General features: G+C 38.9%; 1 protein-coding gene across 1 annotated transcript in view; it reads right to left on the reverse strand.

Moving 5' to 3' along the window:
* The window catches only part of POLA1 (polymerase (DNA directed), alpha 1, catalytic subunit), a gene marked incomplete at its 3' end in the record, with an annotated part of 32,961 nt that extends 11,066 nt beyond the window's left edge, over positions 1-21,895 (reverse strand). Inside the window, exons 1-13 of the mRNA XM_009574183.1 lie at positions 21,773-21,895; positions 20,662-20,758; positions 20,087-20,167; positions 19,181-19,296; positions 18,862-18,924; positions 17,265-17,363; positions 15,176-15,371; positions 14,769-14,937; positions 13,711-13,889; positions 10,171-10,283; positions 9,591-9,707; positions 2,303-2,377; positions 888-1,026 (exon numbers count right to left, since the gene is read on the reverse strand). Coding sequence (XP_009572478.1) covers positions 888-1,026; positions 2,303-2,377; positions 9,591-9,707; positions 10,171-10,283; positions 13,711-13,889; positions 14,769-14,937; positions 15,176-15,371; positions 17,265-17,363; positions 18,862-18,924; positions 19,181-19,296; positions 20,087-20,167; positions 20,662-20,758; positions 21,773-21,895 — 1,567 coding nt within the window. The remainder of the gene's footprint in view (positions 1-887; positions 1,027-2,302; positions 2,378-9,590; positions 9,708-10,170; positions 10,284-13,710; positions 13,890-14,768; positions 14,938-15,175; positions 15,372-17,264; positions 17,364-18,861; positions 18,925-19,180; positions 19,297-20,086; positions 20,168-20,661; positions 20,759-21,772) is intronic.
* Positions 21,896-22,915: the final 1,020 nt, after the last annotated feature.

Raw genomic sequence — 22,915 nt, forward strand, 5'->3', positions numbered from 1 at the left:
AACCACTCTTAGGCTTTTAAAAATCGGTGCCAGGAAGTACACTGATGCTTTCCAATGTCTGGTGGAAAACCCATCAGAGCTAATCCGTCTTCTGGCAGCCAGGGATGTGTCTTGTCTATTCCAGCTCAAAACCCTTACTGGCATCAGCTTTGCCAGTGACTGAGCGAGGTGCTGAAGAGGAAAATCCTCCTGGTGTCAGCATTCAATACCATCAATTCTATATTCGAAGTGCCCCAAGGAGATTGCACTAATAGATGTAGCTTTTGTCTAGCATGATCAACTTCCCTACGTTCTTGGGAATACGCAGCACACATTGAATAAAGGGCTCTAACCAAGCCAAAATACGGCAGCATAACCACCTGTAAGTGGTGCATGCCACTCATGAGACGGAAAGGATTTCAAACTAAAAAAAGCTCCACACCACAAACGTTTCTAAATGCCAGAAAAAAAACCTAACACACAAACAAAAATCCATCTAGCTGCAGTTTGTTGTTAAAAAGATACATTTGCAGAAAAAACACAAATCTTAAGTTATCAAGAGAAGAAAAAGGAATGAATTTCTAAGAAACTAACTTTAACTCAGTATATGTGGCTTTAGGGTATGCACCAAAGAGTAGCTGCTAGGCACTGCATAGTTCCCTCTCACTGCCATTCTAAGTCATAATCTCACCTGTACAGTGTGCAACTTTATATGGATAGAGCTCTCACTCAAAAAAAGGAAGAATAAGTTACAACTTGTACTGGATAATGAAAATTACACAGATAAATTGCAAAGTTAATTTACAAAATGATAATTTATCAGTACAATTTAAATTCCCCCTCCTCCCCTGATCTATAATTATGTGTGTTTTCCAGCAACCAAGTATTTCATATGCAAACCACCATACGTGGATTTTTTATTTCCAGCCAGCATGGTCCTTTGATCTTCCTACTCATCAAGAGAAGTTCCAGGCTAGAGGTGTTAGTTCCAAATACATGTGAAAATGTTTGTCCTTTCAGATCTTGGGGAAGCCGAGGGCATTCAGCCTAACAAGTAACAGAAAGCAGTGAGTCATTTCACCCCACAGAAATCTTCAAGGTTGATACGCTATATTCAGACAGCACGTTAACAAAACTACACAATATCTGAAATCACTGTAACTTCCCACAAGCAAGGCCCTAACCCATAATACCTTACAGTAATTGAAGAAATTACACTATTGACTCAACTTAAATAGGTGCATAACAAAATCAGGACAGTAAGGTAAAAAACGCACTCAAGCAAAAGTTCTTCATCCATACTGGATGTAAGAAAGAAATATTATCATCAGCCAAGACTACAACAATGTTCAATGACCATTTTAATACAGAAACTGCTCATGTTGTAAACTTAATTAGATAGTTACAGCTTTTATCTTGTCTGTCATATAAAGACTGGATAAAGTGTTTCTGCACAGCTAAAGAAAAATTTGAGATACGTAGCAAATCTCTATGGGATGCTGCTCTTGCACCTAGAACTAGTATAAAAAAATTGGTTTAAAAAGGCATTATTTCAGCAACTGACCAAATAGGTTTAAGATTGCTGAGTCTCATACATTTGAAACCAAATCAAGTATTTTTCCTAATTAAGAATAGCTACTGATGTTCTCATGGGAATTTTTTTCATCTTTGCTGCTCAATTTTACAGCTCTTCAACAAAAGTCTTTCTCACCCAGCTGCTATTTGCAAGAGCCATATCAGCAGAGATATCAGCTATATTCTGGACATGGATTCAACAAAACATTTAAGGGTACTAAGTAATTTAAAACACCTTACAGTACTTGGGGCCCTGATCCAGTACAGTTAAAGGGTTGATTAGTTCATTCATGGCAAGGTGATAAAAAATAAAGTGGGGTAATTGGAAATATAGATTGTTGTAATTCAATAAGCAAGTTCTAACTGGGGGAGAAGGTGGGAGGAATGCAGTAGTTGTAGGAAGTATTTTTTCCCCTCATGCTTTATTTACACAAATAAAGCTAATGCTAACAAACCAACATGTTATAGGTTACCTGGTAATGAACTGTTTTTGTTAAGGACTAAACAACATACAAATGATAACAAAAAAAGCCACAAGCTTAGGTATTAACCTCCTTTTTTTTTTTTTTTTTTTTTAGTTACAAGACAATGAGCAACTAACTACACACTGCAACAGAGGTACAGCCACTAGCTACTAAAGGTCAAATCCTGCTTTTTTTTTTTTTTTTTTTTATTTAAACAAAATCATGGAATTCTTCATTAGGTAAGAAAGCAGGTTATGGTCTTTGATCAGATTAATTATACTCACCGAATATTTAACTTCTAAGTATTCAGATTTTGCTGGAACATCCGGGATCTCAAAAGCATAATATTTTTCCACTTTCTATATAAAACAAATATATTATTTTTTCAGTATCTCCCAACTGAATATACATTCTGTCCAATAAGAAAGCTAATGAAATAAAGGCCAGCCAAAACATACATCTCAAATATCATGGGCTTGATTATTACCAATTCTGCAATTCATTATAACCATCTAAAGATAGTAAGAATGTTTTAGTACATGTGTTTAATCTCTTTAGGTTTTCTTAGCATGAAGAGTTTCTACAGAACTGAGAATTACCAGTATACTAACCATTACAAAACAATAAACATACAAACTTAATAGCTAAGGAAACTCAGAAACGTTCTGTAAATTCACAGGCTTCAGACATACTCATGAGAATTGGTGGTTTCAGACCACCGCAAAATCACAAAATGGCTGAGATGGAAAGGCATCTCCAGAGACTGTCTAGTCCAGCTGCCTGCTCAGAGCTGGGTGAACTAGAGTGGGTTGCTCAGGGCCCTCTCCAGTCAGGTTTTGAATATCCCCAAGGATGGAGACTCCACATCTTCTCCGGGCAACCTGTGCCAGTGCCTGACCTCCTTTACAGTAAAAAAGTGTTTTAAGTTCTGATAAATTTCATGTGTTTCAAATGGTATCTATTGCTTTTGTCCTCCGTTAGGCACCAATGAGAAGAGTCTGCCAGAATCCTCTCTACTCCTGCCCATCAGATGTTTATACACAATTATAAGATTTGCACCACCAATTCTTCACCCCGAAACTTCTCTTCTCCAGGTCTCTCAGCCTCTCCTCACATGACAGACGCTCCAGGCCCTGTAATTATGTTTGTGGCCCTGTGCTGGACTTGCTCCAGGATGTGCACATCTTTCTCAAACCGGGGAGCTCATCTGAATGCAGCACTCCACATGGCGTCTCACCAGGGCTGCATAAGGGGGAAGGACCACCTCCCTTGAACCTGCTGGCAGTGCTCTGCCTCACGCAGCCCAGGGTGTCCATGGCTGCCTTTGCCGCAAGGGTACATTGTTGTCTAACTTCATGTCTACCAGGATGACCAGGTCCTTCCCTCCAAAGCTGCTTTCCAGTCAGTCAGCCACCATCACCTACTGGTGCCTGAAGTTATTCAAGCCCTGGTATAGGAATTGTTATTTCCCTTTGTTGAACTTAATGAGATTCCTGTAGGTCAAGAGACATTTCCAGCCTGTCGAGGTCCCTCTGAACAGTAGCACACCCATCTGGTATGTCACCCACTCCTCCCGGTTTCGTACTGTCTGCAGACTGGCTGAGTGTGCGCTCTGCGCCATCATCCAAGTCATTAACACAGACACTAAGCAGGACTGACTCAGTATCAACCCCTGGGGTACGCCGCTAGGGACTGGTCTCATCACCTGGACTTTGTTGATCACAACCCTTGGAGCCCAGCGGGTGCAGCCAGTTTTCAGTCCACCTCGCTTGTCCACCTAACCTAGCCCATACTTCATCAGTTTGTCTTTGAGGATGCTATGGGAGACAGTGTTGAAAGCCTTACTAAAGTCAAGATAAACAACAGCCACTGCTCTCCCCTTGTCCAACAAGCCATTCATCTCCTCACAGAAGGCTACCAACTTGGTGAAGCATGATTTCCTCTTTGTAAATCCACACTGAACACTCCTAAGCACCCTCTTGTGCTTTGTGTGTCTGGAAAACAGTTGTTTTCACAATTAGTTGCTCCATCACCTTTTCCCAGGGCTTGAGGTGAGGCTGACCAGCCTCTAGTTCCCTGGAATCTCCTCCTCTTTGCCCATCTTGAGGATAGCTTTGATATTTGTTTTCTTCCATGACATTGGCCAGCTCCCTCCGCACTTATGGGTGCATCCCATCAGGTCCCATGCACCTGTGTCTGTCCAGTTTGTTTAAATGTTCCCTAACCTGATCCTCCTCCACCAAGGACAAGTATTCTTTGCTTCAGGCTTTCCTTCTGGTCTCTTGGGGTCAGGGATTGCTGAAGGCTGGACTTAGCAGTAAAGACCAAGGTGAAGAAGACATTGAGTATCTCAGCCTTTTCCATGTCCTTTGTCACCACATCCCCTGTCCCTTTCAGCAGCAGGCCCACATTTTACCCTAGTCCTCCTGTACCTATAGAAGCCTTTCCTACTGCTCTTTGCCTCCCTCACCAGATTCAACTCCAGGTGGGCTTTGACTTTCCCTTTTCCACCACGATGTCACCTCCATTAGTCTGCCCTCTAATCCTGATCCATATGCTCCTGACTAGCTCTTTGCCCATCCTTGGGCAGGGCTCCATGCATTCCCACTGCTCTGACACGTAAAAGAGACTCCCCCTCCTCGCCATCCCAGCCTGTCCTTCTTAACCACGTCCTATCCCACCACGTGTCCGTGATCCCAATGAGATCATAGCCCTGTAACTGCACACAGTTCCTGCTTTTATACTGCATGCTTTAGTGTACCAGAACTTCAGAGAGGCACCCAAGAGAGCTGATTTCCCAACCATCTGCCAGCTGTTTACTTTATTACATGCTTAGGACAGAATCATTTCTATGACAGTATTGTATTTTTCATTTTGAGTGACTTGGGTTTTTCTAGAAAGTAGTCAAGTTTGTTTACGTCTCTCTAACGAAGATAGTTAAAGCAGTCTCAAGTTCAGTACAACTTTACCAGAAGTTAAGTATCACTTCTGCTTTCTTCAAGGACAATAATGATTTTCCACAACATGCACAGCTTATCAGTTTCTAAGAATAACTACCTTCATTTTCCGAGTAATTACAATATCCTGCGCAACAACACTATGGTACTTGCTGAAATGCCATGCTCTACTCTGTAGTATGTATGCTCTGCCCTTTAATACTTCACAAACCGTCTGCATCACTGTCATATATTATTGTTACTATGTTATGCCATAACAATGCTAGAACGTTACTCTTACTACAAGAATTCCTAGAGGCCCCTTAAATTAAAAGGGGCACATTATATATAGAATCAGCATAATATACAACTAGAGTAAGTTTAATAAGAAAAAACAAAGTCACCATAAATTGGAATAAAATTTACAAATAAACAAAAATGCACAGTTAGGTAAACTCGAAGTTATTTGGTTTTGGGGTTGGGTGGTTGGGTTTTTTCCCCTTAAATTAATAGCATCAGCAATAGCTCCCTCAGAGCACTACAATGAGCAGTTAAGCTTGCTACTTCTCACAACACTGCAGTTTTAAGCTGCAAAGCCTGGGTAGAAGAGGAGAGGAGGGGGCCCTCTGCTATAAATAGGAAGAAGGCAAATCCAGAAACAGCTATGGCATCAACAGCTACATGGAAGCAGAAAAGAATAATATATCTATGTACAAGAGCACCACTATGAAGTCAGAACAGCATTATAAATTTGCATGCAAATGTAGATCTGAACTGCTGAGCCAAAGCAGCACCTCACACTAGCAGCACATCATAGCTGTAACATAACAGATGGCAATGCACTGCTTTTAGCGTATATTACTGGTGGCCCCTCCCCCCTTTTTTTTTTTAACTTAAAAAAACCCTCTCAGGCTTCAAACAAGTTCTTGTTGCAAACACAAGCTGAACATAGTGTAAAAATAGTATGCTGCAGTGATTCATCTGCGTTATTCCATAGAGCTCAGCTCAATTACAGAAGCGTCTGGTCATAACTGCAGTGAATGAATGCTTTGCTGCAGAGTAATCTGCCCTTCAAGTGGCCCTTCAGAGAGCAGAAATGAGCAGCAGTGATTAGCTGCTAAGTTCCTAAGTGGAGTAAGGCTGCTTTCAAATTGATTTGTGAAGACTTGCTAACTTGGCAGCAGTGCAGCCCATTGAAGCTACAATTAGCAGCAGGTGCAGGAGGAAGTGACACGGCTTAAGTGTATCTGTTCGCAGGGACAAAGTTTGGTGCTGGCAAGGCCAAGATGCACGTGCATACACGCACAGAGAACAACTTGTCTCAGTGTATAAATATTGGCTTTCCGCATCATCACAGAACTGGGCATTCTGAACAAAAGAACTTTGGGTGCACGGCAGGTATGCTAGTAACCTTTCTGATTTCCAGCTAATGATGCCGAAACTGAGACTTGGTGTTACTCTGAATGCATTGCTGAGTGCTCTGCTCACCTGAGCAATATTGCCATTAGCCTTTTAAAAATCTTTCAAAATACCAACCTTTAACAACACAGTAGTGGAACACTGGCTGCACATCACAGAACAGGGGAGTTCTTCTAAAGCATATTAGCTCTTAACCACATACAGTCACAACTGTGTGAAGACCACTTTTTTGGAGCATTCACTTTGCTGAGTGCCACCAACATTTCAATGTGAGAGCCCTGCACACCCCTATGGAAACACAGATGCAAGGGCTGTGTAACCACACAACATCTCTGGTGGTATGACTGCAATGAAAAGAAATATGATAACTCCTTATGAAAAACAGATTAATAAGGTATCTAACCAGGCAAACTGAGCTCTCTCAGAGAGGAACAAAAGAAAAGGAGTGCGCAGTAATGGGACAACCCCCGTACTTCCACAATTATCTTGCAGGCAGCAAAAGGACCCCCTGCTGCAGAGATGTAATCCTGGCCAGATTTGGTGCCACTTGTTCACAGTCAATTTTGTGTTAAGCTGGAATAGCTGAGTTACGGTAATACTCTCCTTGAATAGTCCTACAAAGGCCCCACCAACAGCCCTGCTCTCCAATCCTGCCTTTTTCTTATCCCCTGCATTACCAGTGCCATACCCTCCTGCTAGCTCCAGTTCTCATTAAACCCTTCCAGGAGGCAGTAACTGTCAAAATCAGCAGAAAATTATGGCAGCAAAATAAAGCTGGATAGCCTTTTACCATGTTAATAAAATTCAGTTTACTGAAGAGTCTGATGAATTCAAAGAGAATTTGAATTCTTACTGTTTAGAAACACTTCTGGTAGGTTATTCCAGAGCTTCTCTGCGTCCTCAACTATCCTGCCTAATTATTCATTAATTAAAATTTATAAATTTGTTCTTTTGCTAAAACTGTCCTTTAAATAGCTTTCTTGCTGCTCATCCCCCTTTAATGTTTTTAGAGAGCAAAAAGGTCTTCTCATTATTCTTCACTTTACTAGGCTAAAAAAAAAAATTAAAGCTCTTTCATAATTATCTCTGGTATAACTGATTCTCCTTTTGTCTCATCCTTCTAATTACCATCTTTTGTACCTGTTGTCACTTGAGTTAATCTTTCCTCATCAGGGTGATCAAATGTTACAATATTCTAGGTAAGATCTGAACAGTATCTGAGTGCTGCTACTTCCCTATCCCTGTGAGGGATCACTCCTGTGTTACACCCAAGGACCCCAGATGCCCTGTAGTCATGTGTCTGGACAACACAGTTGGGTCTTTCATCCCAAACTCTGTGTAAACTCAGTAAAAATTTGATAAGCTCTGAACTAAGATCAGAATACTTCCTGCATATAGTTTACCTTGATTTTTAAAAGCCATCTTTGAAGGTTAGACTGTATTAGTCCATTACCTCACTCACACTATTCTTCTTTAGCACACCATGGAACAGGTGGAGGTTTCCTAAGATTCTTTTAGCAGATCTGCGTCTTTTCAAAGGTCTCTCTCCCTCCTTCCATTTCTAGAGTAGAAGTGTTTGTATCCTCTCTTTTAATGAAGAATTGATTTGCCCTGAGTTTCCTCCCTCATTCCTGAAAGGATCTTTGAACAGTGACCTATTACAAACTTGGTTTTTACCTATTGTCAAATTAATTCCTTTCCAATCCCCATACATAACGACTAAGTTGTAATCAAATATACAAGAGAAATAACACTGATAAAACTGAAAAAGCTAAATTTGCATCAGTTTTGAGAGAGAAAATAAGCTTGAACAAAAAAAACTACAATAAAGTTTTACAAAGTTCTAATGAAGCATGCATTTTCCCTGAATAATGTAAATAAGGCTACGTGTTGATGAAAAGACGTCACCCATTGCATGAATTTGCCATTTGAGAAACACTGCTCACATTTTCACTTAACAACTTAAATTTCCTGAAGTATTCTAGCTTTGGATTAGATGACATTTTGAGGGTCTTTCCAACCTGAATTATCGTATGAACTTGTTTTTATTTTCCCTCATTTACATATTGTTAAATTCCATTCTTCCTGCATTTTTACTTGCCACCCCATATCCTGATCAACTATTCAGGAATGAATCCTAAGATGTCACAAGATTGCCACCCTGGGAAAAGTTACAACTAATTCCACGTCACCCAGCAATTACAGTGAAAGCCAGCTTTGCCATACTAATGACATCTTACTTCAAGATACGGAGAAGCTTCTGAGCACTTCACTCTGAACAGATCTTTTCCTCTAACTTGCACGTTAGCCACCTTTCCCCCCCAAGAAACTCCCTACCTCCCCCTGCCCCAAGACAAATGCTCTATATAAATGAACAAGAAAGCTCCCTCACACTAGCAAACTAATTCAGTCCAAATCTGCAACACTATCAGCAATATCAGCTCTTTTCCTGCAGAGTTATGACAAATATTATATTACTGTATGTGCAAATTTTCCATTACAGCAACATTTTGCTTTTCCAATGCTCTTTTAAGGATTTGTTGAGCAAACAGAACACAGCAAAATACACTATAAAACTATTGTCCATAACTGTAAGCCCAGAACAGCTTAAGTTTCAAGACAGGATGACAGTCCTCACAACTTGCTACCTCCTGTATAAATGCACTATAAATGCTCCAAACAGCATGCATTCTAAAAAGATAAACCTGCAAGGGTGAGAAGAAGGATGAAACATGCCAAGACATAAAGTTCAATACGACATCTGGTCAAATGCAAAGACGGTCTAATCCCAGTGCGCTGACCTATCTGCTGGACAACACAATCTTTCATTTTAAACTCTGACATCACAAGCTGACACCCAGGCTTTAGGTATTACAACTTCTTATCTGTTCTGTATTCTCAAAAATATCTCAGCAAGCAAGAAAGACAGTCTGACATACAACCCAGTTTCAGAGAAGCTAATGAATGCGTATTTTCAAAAGCAGTATGTTTAAACTTCTGGCGGAACAATCATGTTGCAGATTTACTGTTCTTAAAGGAGTATGGATATTTGGGAAAACACTGGGATAGCTTTTGCAAGCAGATACACTTACACATGTCAGGACTTATATATTTGCATTTCAGCATAACCTCCCCCACTGGACAGTGTTTCAACAGACTTCCCACCTTATGAACCAGAACAACAGAAAATGACCAAACAGGATGCTTGTAAACAAACCTTGGATTTGAACTTCATGATCTTATACTTTGGTGAAATGCAGTCATTAAATTCCTTGAAAACACTCATTATAGTTACTGGAGTCTCCGTCTCTTTGCCAGTGGATAAGTCTATTTCCTCAAAAACACAAGTCAGGTTTTACAAATTAACAAAAAATGCCAGCAGACATGACCAATAAGTTGAAATTTGCTTTGCTATTATGAATCATGTATCTCTTCTTTAAGGGAAAACTACAATGCAATCAACCAAGAAAACCCAAATTTTGAAAATATTATTTGAAACAGAGTGTTTAAAAAGCACTAAGTTTTCTAATAATACTTCAAGACAACTTCATTTCCTAAGCAGCAAGTCTAAAGGAAACAATTTGTCTGCAGTTGTTACTTAGGGTCAGGGGGAAGAAGCAACGCTCTACTCTGCATCCCACATGCGATACACCGTGTATACATTGTACTTAGCTTTACCATCTCCATCAGACAACACCAGCTTCAACAGTTCCCATAAACACACTACTAGAACTCATAACCTGCCATCAGCAGAATGAAAAGTACTTATGTTTGACATGCTTAAAAGATGTACTTACTGTTTCACGTGGCAGTAGATAAACAGTTCTCTCAATATTTTTCACTGTCACACAACAGCTGACATAGGTGTTTGCAGATTCAATCCAAACTTTGCCAAACAAAAATACCACACCTAAGGAGGAAGAGCAGAGCAAAGAATTCAATATGCAATTCTTAAATTAATCATTCTTAATGTTGCTTAAAGCAGCTTATTACATATTCCTGCATAGAAACACAACCATTTCTGGTTTAGGTCCTTGAACAACAAATCTTTCTGATGTATCAGCACATTCCAAATTGTTTTAAACACCAGCTTTACAAATAGATACCTATATAGTTCTTCATGCCCCTACCTCCATCACTATAGTAACACCTTGCTATGTGAAATTCAAAATGGCATCACACAGCCAGTCTCAGAATTCCGTTCTGATATTCCATTTCTACCTACATTAGTTTGATAATTCATGGGAAGAGGGAGGAAGGAGAGAGAAGACAGTGAAAGCTGAGATAATCAGAATGTCTGTGCTGTCAATCACTCCTGAAACATGTGTGATCTACAATTTTTCATTCTTCAGCGAGACCAGTACAATTAACTCATTTTTCCTACACTTTAGTACCATGCTATCAAGACTCTACTACTAATAAAACCTGTAGAAATACATTCTGAAGAAAACAACTAGAAGCTGATCAACTCTAAAAAGTTTTCAACTGACTATTCTTAACAAATGAGGACACCGAAAGATGTATGACATCACAAGAAATTCTGGATGCTAAGACAGCAGTTGTAACCAACATAGACATTCAGAAAGCCTATATAGAGCAGGACTAGTGCAACTGACTTCACTATGGACGTCATTATTGTACATGCACATCTCTGAGCCACAGAGAACATGACATTAGCACGAAATGCTGCAAACTGCTAATCAAGTGATGTTAAACTTTGAAATAACATAGAACAAGGCTAGTTGACTTTCACATACAGTTTGTGAATTACAAGTAAAATAAACTTCCGAGTACAACTCAAAAACCTGGCTTCACCTGAGTTCCCTTCAAACTCTGAATAATTTGGAATTTGATTACATGAAAGACACTATTCCTACAGTACACTACTACTACTGAAATCAGAAATATCAGAGCTGAGACTGCCTCAGTGAAAGAGAGTTTTACGTACGGAAGATTTTGGAACCTGCGTTTCTCCTTGGTCTGACAATGCACAAACAAGTCCTTGGTTAAGAGTTATAATTTATCTTTGCCACGCGATCTATCACATGTAAAGGCACCTTTCTTACTCCATTAGATCAAAGATAAATCAGTGAAGATGCACTAAGACGGATGACAGAGTTAGAGTGACAGGCTAAGAAAAATCATTTCTTGAGTGCTTAGAATAGATGTGAACAAAACTACTTTTGTCAAGGACAGAGAATGTTGCAGTTTTGAAGATGATGAGAGCAAGGATACAAGCTTCAGCTGCACAAAGTATCTTAGAGATTTTAATACAGAGGCAATCTTCAAGATTTAGACAGTTTGAATAGAAGGATCTAGAAAGAACTCAAATTACAGACCTAAGTGACAGGGAAGATGAAGTTGTTCTCCCGAGCAATCTTTTTTTTTTTTCTTTTTGAAAGGTATAAAAAACTCAAATAGGTTTGTATCATACAGGAAGATGAAACCATGGGAGACACCACAAAATGGGAGTTGGTTGCTCGAACAGCTGGCAATATTAAGAGCATGGAGAAGTTAACCTGTCAGAGGCGTACATATAAGCAGGTGAGGTAGAAAGAAGCATTCATGAGCCAGTCAAAAGACAGGGTAAAAGCCTGCCTGGATTGCAAAGACAAACTTCAGTCAACTCTAGCATGGACAAATAAGTGGTCTTAATCCCCAGATTTCGCAGAATCAGAGTAATTTCGAATGGAAGGAACCTTTGGAGGTCACCTAGTCCAACACCCACCCACTCACCTACCCACAATGAAAGCAGGGCTAACTTCAAAGAGCTTTCAGAGACATTTCATATGTAAAACCAAGAAATGAGAGAAGAGATATCAGGACCTATCCCCTGTAAGCCTAATCACAGAAAGAAGAAAGAAAGAAAAAATAGGAGTAAAGCTTATAAAACACAAAGTCTGCAAAAAGAAAGATCATGTTACCAATGAACCAAAAGGCAAGCAAAGTCAAGAGACAGGGAAAATGTCTTGCAGAGGGGAAAGAAAGGGTAATTTTTATTCGTTATTTCTTTAAAATGTTAATAGGATTACAATTCTCAAGTTCTCTGCCTAAGATAGCAAAGAGAGTTATGAAAAGTAAGCCTCCAAAAAATCATTAAGTTTGAAAGAGTCTTATGATTATGCTATAGTATTTACTCTTCAGGCAATGCATTTGACATCACAGCAAATGAGGCATAAACAAAGATCACGAACATGTTAAACAAAAAGCAGTATCAAAATTTTCCCTTCTACACTACTAATTGAAAACAGGTGCAGTCTTTATTATTCAATCCTGAAAAAGTCATAATGAGAAAAGAACACTCCTTGCATGCGAGGAACAGAAATCCTTTCATAATTATGTTCCATTCAGCAACCACTGACTTAAAAGACAAAAAAAAAAGAACAAAAACAATAGTGGGGTCTTTAAAAGTAGCAATTTTATATTAGAGCCATTGATTTCCTCAAGATATCTATGATTATTACCACTCCCATCACCAAGCTGTTCAGCCTAGCACAGTCTCATATTTAAGTTTGGCATCCCAACTCACAACAAAAGGTGTAACAGAGAAACATATCTGACTCAATGCTTACAGCATCAACCCAAAAAACCTTCAACAACATATGGAAGAACCTTCTGGTAAACCTACATGAAGCACAAATTAGAAACCCAAGATCCTAAAGCTGCTGATGAAATGAGAGGACGGATGGGAAGCGCTTAGAACAGATGTGGACACGACTTCTTTTGTCAGGGCTGAGATCAGAATGCCACAGTTTTGAAGACGATGACAGCCAGGATTCATACTTCAACTGCACAAAGTATTTTAGGGATGTTAATCCAGAGACAATCTTCCAGATTTAGACAGTTTGAATAAAGGGATCTAGACAGAGCATATATTTTTCAGGCCACCTTCCCCCCTTGATAGGCATACCTTTCCTTCGTACAAAATCGTGCAACTGCTATTGTACTGGCTTTCCACTAGAATTTTAAGTTACATTTCCAGAAACAAGAAGAAAGCATGCTCAGTTCTTGCACCGCTGAGTAAGAAATTAATAGTATGAGCTTATTCCTGGAGCGCACAGGGTTTTAAGAAGGCCAGTGGGTCACTAACATTGAGAAGTGCTAGTAGCTCCCTTTGTATTTCCATACTACTATACTAGACCAAAAGACAACATTCTTTCTTTGCCCAGTCATAGTGCCCTGCACCAAGGACAGAAACGCAGAAAAACAAGAGATCAACGTACAAGTTATAGAGCGCAGAGGGACGGGGTATCTACACATAATTTAGGCAAGTCTGAAAATCCCAGTTACATAAAAAGAATCAGAAGGGCATTTTCTGCCTTTAACTGAATAGTTACCTGGCTGACTGTACTGATCTTCGTAAGCATCCAGCCAATAAAACCTTAAGACTTGATCTTCATTTTCCCCATTCACAAGTGGAAGGAGATCGGGGTCCAGCTGAACTTCTGCCACTGCTAGATCAGCTTCGTCCTCATCAATTCTGTCCCAACATGAGATATCTGGAAGAGAACAACTTCTGCAGATTTTGCAGAAGAAAGAAACAAGAAGTAAAATTGTGCCTTTGCCACAATCACCGTTTCACTTTTTTCAGCCCTATATTCTCAGACTTTTTGTTGCTCTTTCCACTACCAAGCAACATTGCCAACCGCTGGGTTTCCTCAGATTTCTTCTGAAAAGAAGGATGGAGTGACAGAGAGAAACCCACATACAAGGATGGTTCTCAGTACACAACACACAGGCTTTAAAAGTCATTCACCTGGTATTTCAGCCTTGGTCATTCAAGCCTTTACATAACAAATATATCCATCCATCTGTACGAGTTGCTCAGTGGGATCAACAGGTTATTTCAACAAAACTACCTTTCCAGTCATTAAATGTTTAAGTCTTTTTGACCATTCAAATATTTTACAGTTTAAAGTTATGGAAACATATGATTCAAGATTCATCCAAACAATAAAAACAATGGGGAAAATCCCCCTTTTTTCCTATTTCCAGAGATGCATATGTTCACCACATAAAATTACCTTTAGCGACAATACCTTTAACTACAACTAATGTTATGAAATATCTTCATAGTTGCTTAGAATAAGCCTCATCAGCAATTCCTCATTTTGGCTTATTGGCATCAAAATTCATTGTTCAACACCCACATTGAGTCTCCTCAATGTACTGAAATACGTGTTATGTTGTCACGTGCTAAATCGCAAAAACATCAAGTATTTTTCAATTAAGTAGCTATCAGCATGTTCAACATTACCATTTTTAATGTCACTACCAAAAAAACCATCACATAGCATTATCATTCTGTCTGTATCACAATTATCCCATTGGCAAAGACAAATATGAAGATAAATCTAAGGCTTATTGGTGGAAGAAAAAAAAAAAAGATTCTTACAAGACAGATGTCTCTTTCTTCTCTAATTCCAGCTGCTCTGCCTCTTTCTTTTCAATATCCTTGTCTCTCTTCAAGCTTTCTTCTGTCTCAGGTATAGTTTCCACATGCTCTGCTTCCATAGGTTCATCAAAGTCCTCCTCATCAAAATCCATCATTCCCTGATCATCATCTGGAAGTGTTGCACATAGAACTAAAGGCTTGAGTCATTAAAATGACACACTGTATCCTACAGCAGTATACATAGATAGCACACTATATGCATGAACATAATATACAGTATTAACACACAAACAAAATATCACATTTAAGCTATCTAAGCATCTAACTAGTATAAACTAAGAAGTGTTTTAACACTAATATGCCATATTTAAAGTTTCCAGAACTGGGTTTTGATTTCTTTTTGATACCTTCAATAGCTTTCTCTTCTATTGTCTTCACTATTCCCCCATTTTCCGTAGCTTTTTGCGCATACTTGGTATCCTCATTTTCAGAGACTATGACAGATTTTGCTCTGTAATTGGGATGTTTAGGACGAAATAAAGCTGGAGGAAGAGCTTCTTTTCTGAGATGAGGAGGAGCTTTCTTTGATATAGGGGTTATTACCTGAAAGACATTTTAGCCATGAGTTAAAAAAAAAATCTCTTAAGAGCAAAAAAGGAAAAAAAAAAATCTAGCACTCGCTATTTGCAGAACTAGTAACCAGGGCTACAGAAAAGCTCCACATATTTTGCAGCATGATAGCTAAAACTCCTCAAAAGTAAACTTAAAATTCTGTAGTATCATTTCTGCTGTGATGTGTTTCTAATATAATTTTAAAAAGCCGTTTACAACAGGCCCAGGCCATGGCTGACATTTAATTAAGTTTGTGGTTACTTCAACTATTTTTCTCACGTAGCACTACTGCATTCCTAAATTAAAACCTCTGTGTCAACTGAGTATATATGTCAGGCAGGCACAGAGCCTGGAACAACTGGGAAGGCCAATATAGCAGTTTACACCTGTTCATATCAGTAATGAGTTCAAGATGTCTACAGGACACCATGGGTCTAGAGAAGAGAGTGCTTCTCCATTGGATTTCTTCGTGCTACAGACATGACAGGGAGACTGAGGAAAACAAAGAAACCACATTTCAGCATGCTCTGCAAGCCTGAACTCTGAGGCAAAAAGCACATAGTTTGTTTTTCAGACAGGATACCACTACGGCAGCAGTTACAGAACCTCTTCTTACAGAAGTTGTGTATGAAGTGGCCTCCACCATGACCAACAACAGGTCTCTGCATCTACCAGTCCTTAACCTGCAGCGAGGTCCAAAACCTTTATCTTCAGGGAAAGCTGTTATTTACAGACATAGAATTTAGAGTTGCACACAATCATTTCTAGGGTTTTAATCTCAGTACAGCTACTTCTATTGTGGCCAACACCAAACTCGGCCCTTCACTCGCCTTAAACAGAAAGCAAACATTATTTAATCTACCTTCACCAACAATTTTTTGCTAGCTCAGCCAAATGAATTTATTCATACTTATATTTCTGCTCACCTCCTGAAGTAGAAAGCATCGCTGCCATCTTGTCTTTTATGCCTATTTATTTTCTAAGGCTGCACTCTTCATCCTCTTCATCTTCATTGTCTAAAATCTCCAATTCCTCCTCCTAGGACCACAGAAACTATCATCTGAACAGCCTGTCTGGGAATTAATTTCCTTCTCAATGTTTCCTACTAAAAGTGACCACTGTTTTGCACGGTGGTCTTTGCACATAAGGACAAAGATCCTCTCTTACTTATCTCCCTTTTTTCTTTTTCAATTACGTCTAGGCTACAACACAACTGTTGAAATGAGTGCCACTGGTGATTATTTTCAACATAAGAGTTGATGTCACTATTACACAAGGTTTCACAAATCAGATTTATCTACTCTACTCTATTTGCCCTCTACAGACTCTTACCAAATATCTCATTGTACTTACAGCTATAAAGTCCTTCTCATTTACCAGAACTCTTAACAAAATGCTAGCCTTCCATCCTTAGCAGCCTGTCCCTCCTTTCACTCCAAAATCTTGCACTAGGGTAAACTTCTATCCACAGCTTCAATTTTCCATTTGCTTTCCATTTCCACAGCTACAAATACTCTTTCTTCTGCTTATTTCACTTCCCATCATCCTTTCCTTGCCACAAGGGTCTTTTCTACTCTTAGGAAAAAAAGCCAAAGCAGAAGCTCACCTTCATGTGATGCACCTAACATTATAAAAAGTTTCACCTGCCAAATGTAACAGCTATATACTACTACCATACTAAAGACACAGAAAGAGCTGTATTCTGTTTATGTATTAACATAGAAGGTGAAGACGAAAAATGCATGAGGTTACACAGTAACATTGCTAAGGAAGCTAATGAGAAAGGTAATTTCTAGCAGCAGAAATAAAAGACAACAGTATTCATATCAACCGAAATACAGATTAACACTTATTAATGAGAACTTTTTTCATTTTTTCCTTTACCTTAGGAGTTTGGGACTGCACAGAGAAAGGATTCAGTGGTACTCCAGCAGATCTTTTCCTTTTCAGCATTATAATTGGTGGCGGACTTATCTGAACAGTCTGAATATTGAAAGAAAAGAGAAAGTGACAAAATGAAGAGGTGTTGTTTAGTGTTTTATTTTGCCTTGGTTAGTAACGTTTTCCATCAAAGAGAAAGAAGACCACCAGTATTTCTCATTTGCCAGGAAAACACACCTCCTGATATACAACTCAGCCACGTAAAAAGAAAAAGTTATCTGAGCAATCAGCCCATGAAGACAGACACTAGATTTTTTTGGTAAACAGTTTGAGAGAAAAAACTGTCATCAATAAGTGAAACAGTTTTCAAACAGTGGGCATTTCAATAGCTAACTGTGCCTTTAATGCACAAGTATCAGAATAACTGGTAGGATGTTCTTCATGTCTGCTGAAACAGTAGTACTGAGCACACATGCCTTAAGAAAGGCAGAAGTGTTCTTTCAGCACTGTCACACTAGAGGAAAACCCATTGTAATTTATTTACATGTACAGATATTTTATACTTATCCTTATCAACAGCTAATAACAAAAGAAATTTCAGAGAACAAACAACAAAGCCAAAAAAACAGCTAACTACTACTTAAGTAAATAGAAGCCATAGTGCAACTATTAGCATTATTTCCCCTAATCAATGCTCCACAAAATTTGACAGCATTAAAATACATTTGCTTAATGATTTGAGGATTTTTGACAGCCTAAGATATTATAACCCTCAATCAGATGTCATAGGGAGGAGTAACAATAGTAAGCGCACAAAACCAAGAGAACAACTTTACACTGGAACATGTGTACCCCCCCTTATTGCTCTGTAAAAACACTTTATGCTTATTATGATACAACATATTTCAATTCAGTATCCCACCACTACAGCAGTTTCACGGTTTACACGTCAGCAATTCTTTCAGTTTTAAGAAATCCTGCTAAGGGGCATTAACTCATTGAAAAGTCATTAATGATGAGGAACAGCCTCATTTGAGAAAATCCAACTCTGCTACAGCAGCCATCCTGCGCTCCTAACTCAGAGGAAGTGTTAATCTGGTTCTCTGTAGCAAACTGTGGAAAGCAGGAGGAGGCAGATGGAAGTTCAGGCTACGTCATCTGCTGAAACAGTCCTCCCTCAGCTCCTCTCGTGAACCCAAACACGCCAGACGGAAATATCCTACAGTATACTGGCTGGAGCGTGGTGATACGCATACATGGTACACATGATTCAGATGCAGGTAAGTCCTGTTTCACTCCAAGCTGACTAAAACCTAGCAGGCGGCATTAGCACAGGCTCTACATCACATTAATATAAACCATCTCTAATCAGGACACAGTAGCTTTCGCTTATCAAACCAATACAGTCATGCAACTTCTGCATGGTGGAGATGACGGGTAGACTGCATACATACATGGAATATACCAAGCAGATATGCTGTGGAAGAAATCAATCTTAGATGGTCTAGTTTTAGGAAGAACTTTATTTTCTTGATATGTTCCATGGCAAGAAAAATGAATGGATTAAGGTGTTTCAAGCAGATTTTATTAATACACTTACTTCAGCATTAAGATCTTGAAGAATATCCCCTAGTAAATCATCCTTTGACAGGTCCACAGTTTTCTGTAAGATAACAGATTAGCCAAACAGTTCTTAGTTACCTGTGCAAACCCAATCAGGAGACCAGCAGCAAATGACTAAAGAGTTTCTACAAAACACACACAACGTCTTCAGGAATGCTCCATACACGAGAGATTGCAATAGGAGTTTATGTCTTGCTAGACACAAGAAACTGAAATGAGCCCTTGATTTATTCCACTCCCACTAAAACATTGCAAACAAGTTAGAAATCTTTAAATTAAAAAATGTAAAAACTTACATCTGTGTTTTTCTTCCCAGCACTGGCTATAAACATAGACTTAATTGTGTTTGGCTTTGACACCACAGATTTTTTCACGTTCTTTTTATCCACTGTGGATGTTTTGCCACCTTTTCCTACAGAAAAATATAAAATGGTGAATTCTACGTCAGAAAAGCTCAGTGTTTAAGGGTCCAGTTATTAGCAGGAATAGATAGCTGAGGTAGTCTATTTCTTCCACCTTTACACTGCTGGCTGAAATGAAGCCTAATCATCTTTCATTTGCTGCCAGCTTTGTAATGGCTGTTATGCACACACACACAAAAAAAAAGCAAAACCCTACCAGCACCCTATCTTTCCTAGTCAGGTCAGAGATGATCTTTGCATACTCAAGTTCATACTCCAGAAAAAGGACTGAGATACTTTACATGGAAGCATCTCCAGAAAAAACATGAGTGTCCAGGAGTTTGGCACTAGGCTTGGATTCTCAACATCAGACTCAATTTCTCTGTTCGCCACCAACTTAATAAAAGTTGGCAAAATCATTTGATCCCAGATCCTTAAAAGCATGCAAGTATTTTAGTGGCAAGAGAGACCACGCATCCTTTAGACACCGGCTTTGCAAACCAAGATCATTCCTAGATGTATTTGTTCTAGAAGTGAATATATATCCCACGGAAGACTGTAAACAAAATTTCCCCCGTAGTGCTGAAGTAGTTAGCAGTGATTTGACCTCAATTTGTGGACCTCTATCTTCTGTATCATGGGGGCTAAACAAAATCCACAGTCACAGGCACAGAACTACAGAGCTTCAAGTAACATGTCATTTGGCCATATTCACCACATACTGATGCCAAGAAGCTGCCCGTTTTAGGTACCTTTTAAAAGCTACTGGAAGACATTCTACAGTGGTCATGTTCAACCTACTTTTCTTATTGGAACCAAGAGCATCATCATCCAGATCTTCATCAAAGATTTCCCTTCCATCTTCTACATAACCTATGCCATCTATAGAAAAACAAATTGTTAAAAATTTACATTTTAAATTCTGTCTTCTGATATTTCTAAAGATATTCATAATCAAGTTTTACATATTTAAACACTTTTTCCCCTTTAATACAGAGCAAAAGTTATAAATGCAAAAGTGTTAAAAACTACAGCACTCTCAGCTGTATCTTTTATTAGACTAAATATATCATTACGTGTTTAATTAGAAATTATTAATTACAGTGCTTCTTTTTAAAGTTACATCACTGATAACTGGAAATAAAATTTCAAAAACAGTTCTTAATGGAAAAATATTTTCATTACCATCCTAGTACACTACTATGAGAACAATGCAAAAGACTCATTTCCATACAAAAGCTTACCTTTTTCTTGTCTCCTAAAACAATTTGTAAGAATGTACTAACTATAACTTACCTCAAATCATGAACATTATGAAGCCTAATTGAGTTATAGCACTATAATCGAAATAACTCTCCAAATGAATCTTAACTTACCATCATCAACAATCCAGTCATCATCCTGACGTTCTCTAACCATCTTGGAGTATTCTTCCTCATCTATTTCATCATAAACACCTGTGAACTCTTCAACCTACAGTTAAGGCATACTGAGGATTAACAGTTCCCATACCATTACTTATTAACATAGGTCATCAGTAAGAACATAAAAGTTCCCCAGAAATGCATGGTTTCCTAGACTATTACATCGTTCACAACTTGTAAGCGCAGTTATTCATTCAGTTTAAGTTTCTTTTTGGGCAGTGACAAAAGACAAGTTATCAATTTTTAAAATTATCCCAGTATACTGAAACTCAAAATCTACTGAAGCACTGGCAGAGACTTCATTTGAAACTGACTGGCTTTATTGCTCATTTCACATTATGGAAAAAAAAAAAAAAACCAAACAAAAAAATCCTAGCAATGGAGACTTCTGACCTTTGGCTCTAGTCTCAAACACCAAGACGAGCTCAATGAAAAGGAAGGTGATCTGATGTGTCCAAGCATAATGCTGAAGATGCTTTTTTGTGTCTCAGAGTAAGTTTGCATGTTAACGATCTACACAATTCAGACTTCTTTAGATTTATCCACCTCAATGTAGAAGTCGCTTCCTGTTGGCATTACAATTAATTGGACTGTATCACTGTTACACTGCCAGATTTCAGTTCTACCAGGTAAATACTTAAATTTTGGTTTCCTTGTGGAAACATAGCATATCAATATTAATGAATTTCGGTCATGTAAAGCTTTGAAATTCATTTGAAGTTTAAAAAAAAAAAAAGTACTTCCTATCGTAACATTAATTATGCGATTAAATTTTAAAAGTTGGTCCTTCCCTGTGGGATAGTTATCAAGTAATATCAAGCATGTTTGACTTGCAGTTAATAAAATTGGTTTAGTTTTGAAAACAGAAAGAAACAAATAAATGATATCAGAAAGCAGCAAAACAATTACAGTTACTTTCTGAAAAACATACACCGTTTAAAAACAAAAGCTGATCTGAAAGGCAGATTTTGTTTCCCATAACTTTTAGATATGTATACAGGGTAGTTAAGCATCTCAGCTCACATTCACTTTTTATTAAAAAGAAAAGATGAGGAATTTTCACCTCATATTTTATTTTTTCGCCGGCTTTGGCTTTTTTCAGACGTTCCAGTGCTTCTTGCTGGCCTCTTCTAGACTTCTTCTCACGCCTAGAACGTGATGCTGCAAAACTTCCAGACTCATGCATAGCTGCAGTTAATTAAAAACAAGAGAAAAAAGCTTAGTAATGAGCTGCTGTTATCTTTGGTTCTTAGTGTTCAGTGAAGTATTAATAGATGGTTGCAGTTTTGCTTAAAATGACCATAGAGGCCTACTTGGCTAAAAGCACACAGATGGCTCTTGATAAGCCAATTCTGGAATTATACTGAGGGCATGGTCTCAGACAGACACAGAGATCAAACAGACTTTGTGCCAGTTCACATTCAGCAAGAAGATACCACCTAGATTTCCCAAGCACCTCTCAAATCTCATCAACCCTTATCTGAAAAGCATCCCCCCACTCTTACCTTTTATTTTGCATGTCTCCATGACAACTCAGGAACAGACAGACTTAGAAAAGGCCTGTATTGCTACAGAGCAGTAATGGGTTTTTAGGCGGTTTCACAATGTTTAAGAGTGCAGCTAGACTGAGACAAACTAGTAATCTGTTGACAGCAGAAGGCTGCTGCCCCACTTCCTTGTACACCTTCCTCCCTTTGCAACACTCCCCCCAGCAAGGAGCTCTCTACTTCTCTTAACCTTTTTTCTCAATCTTGATTTTTTGGAGGGGGGGGAACATTTGTCTGACCACAGAGAATGAATGGTCCCAGTCCAACTTCTGAAAGGAGACGACTGTCCCAGGAACAAGACTACGGGTTTTGTGTGACAAGCTGAATCGCCCGGCTGCAGGCAGAGGAGACCCGGGGCTAGCGCGAGCCAGCCCAGGCAGCCAGAGGGGAAGGCCAGGCCCTTCCTGGTGACAGCAGGAGGCCAAATTGTTAATCGAGCTGCACCCAGGCAGCGTGGCTGGAGCAAGTAAGGATTTGTATTGTTAAGGGTAGGCATGCACTGAAAAGGGGCATCTACACTGACTGATACCAGATGTGCAAGAACTGCAAAGATGTAGCAGTTTGGGTGCATTTATACAAGATTTTCTGTCAATTTTTTGCGTTTACTGTAAGCAAGCACCCAAGGCAATGTCCTCCTCCCGAGACAACGTATTTTCACC

The sequence above is a fragment of the Fulmarus glacialis genome, unplaced genomic scaffold (genome assembly GCF_000690835.1).
Source record: "Fulmarus glacialis isolate BGI_N327 unplaced genomic scaffold, ASM69083v1 scaffold6563, whole genome shotgun sequence".
NCBI lineage: Eukaryota > Metazoa > Chordata > Aves > Procellariiformes > Procellariidae > Fulmarus > Fulmarus glacialis.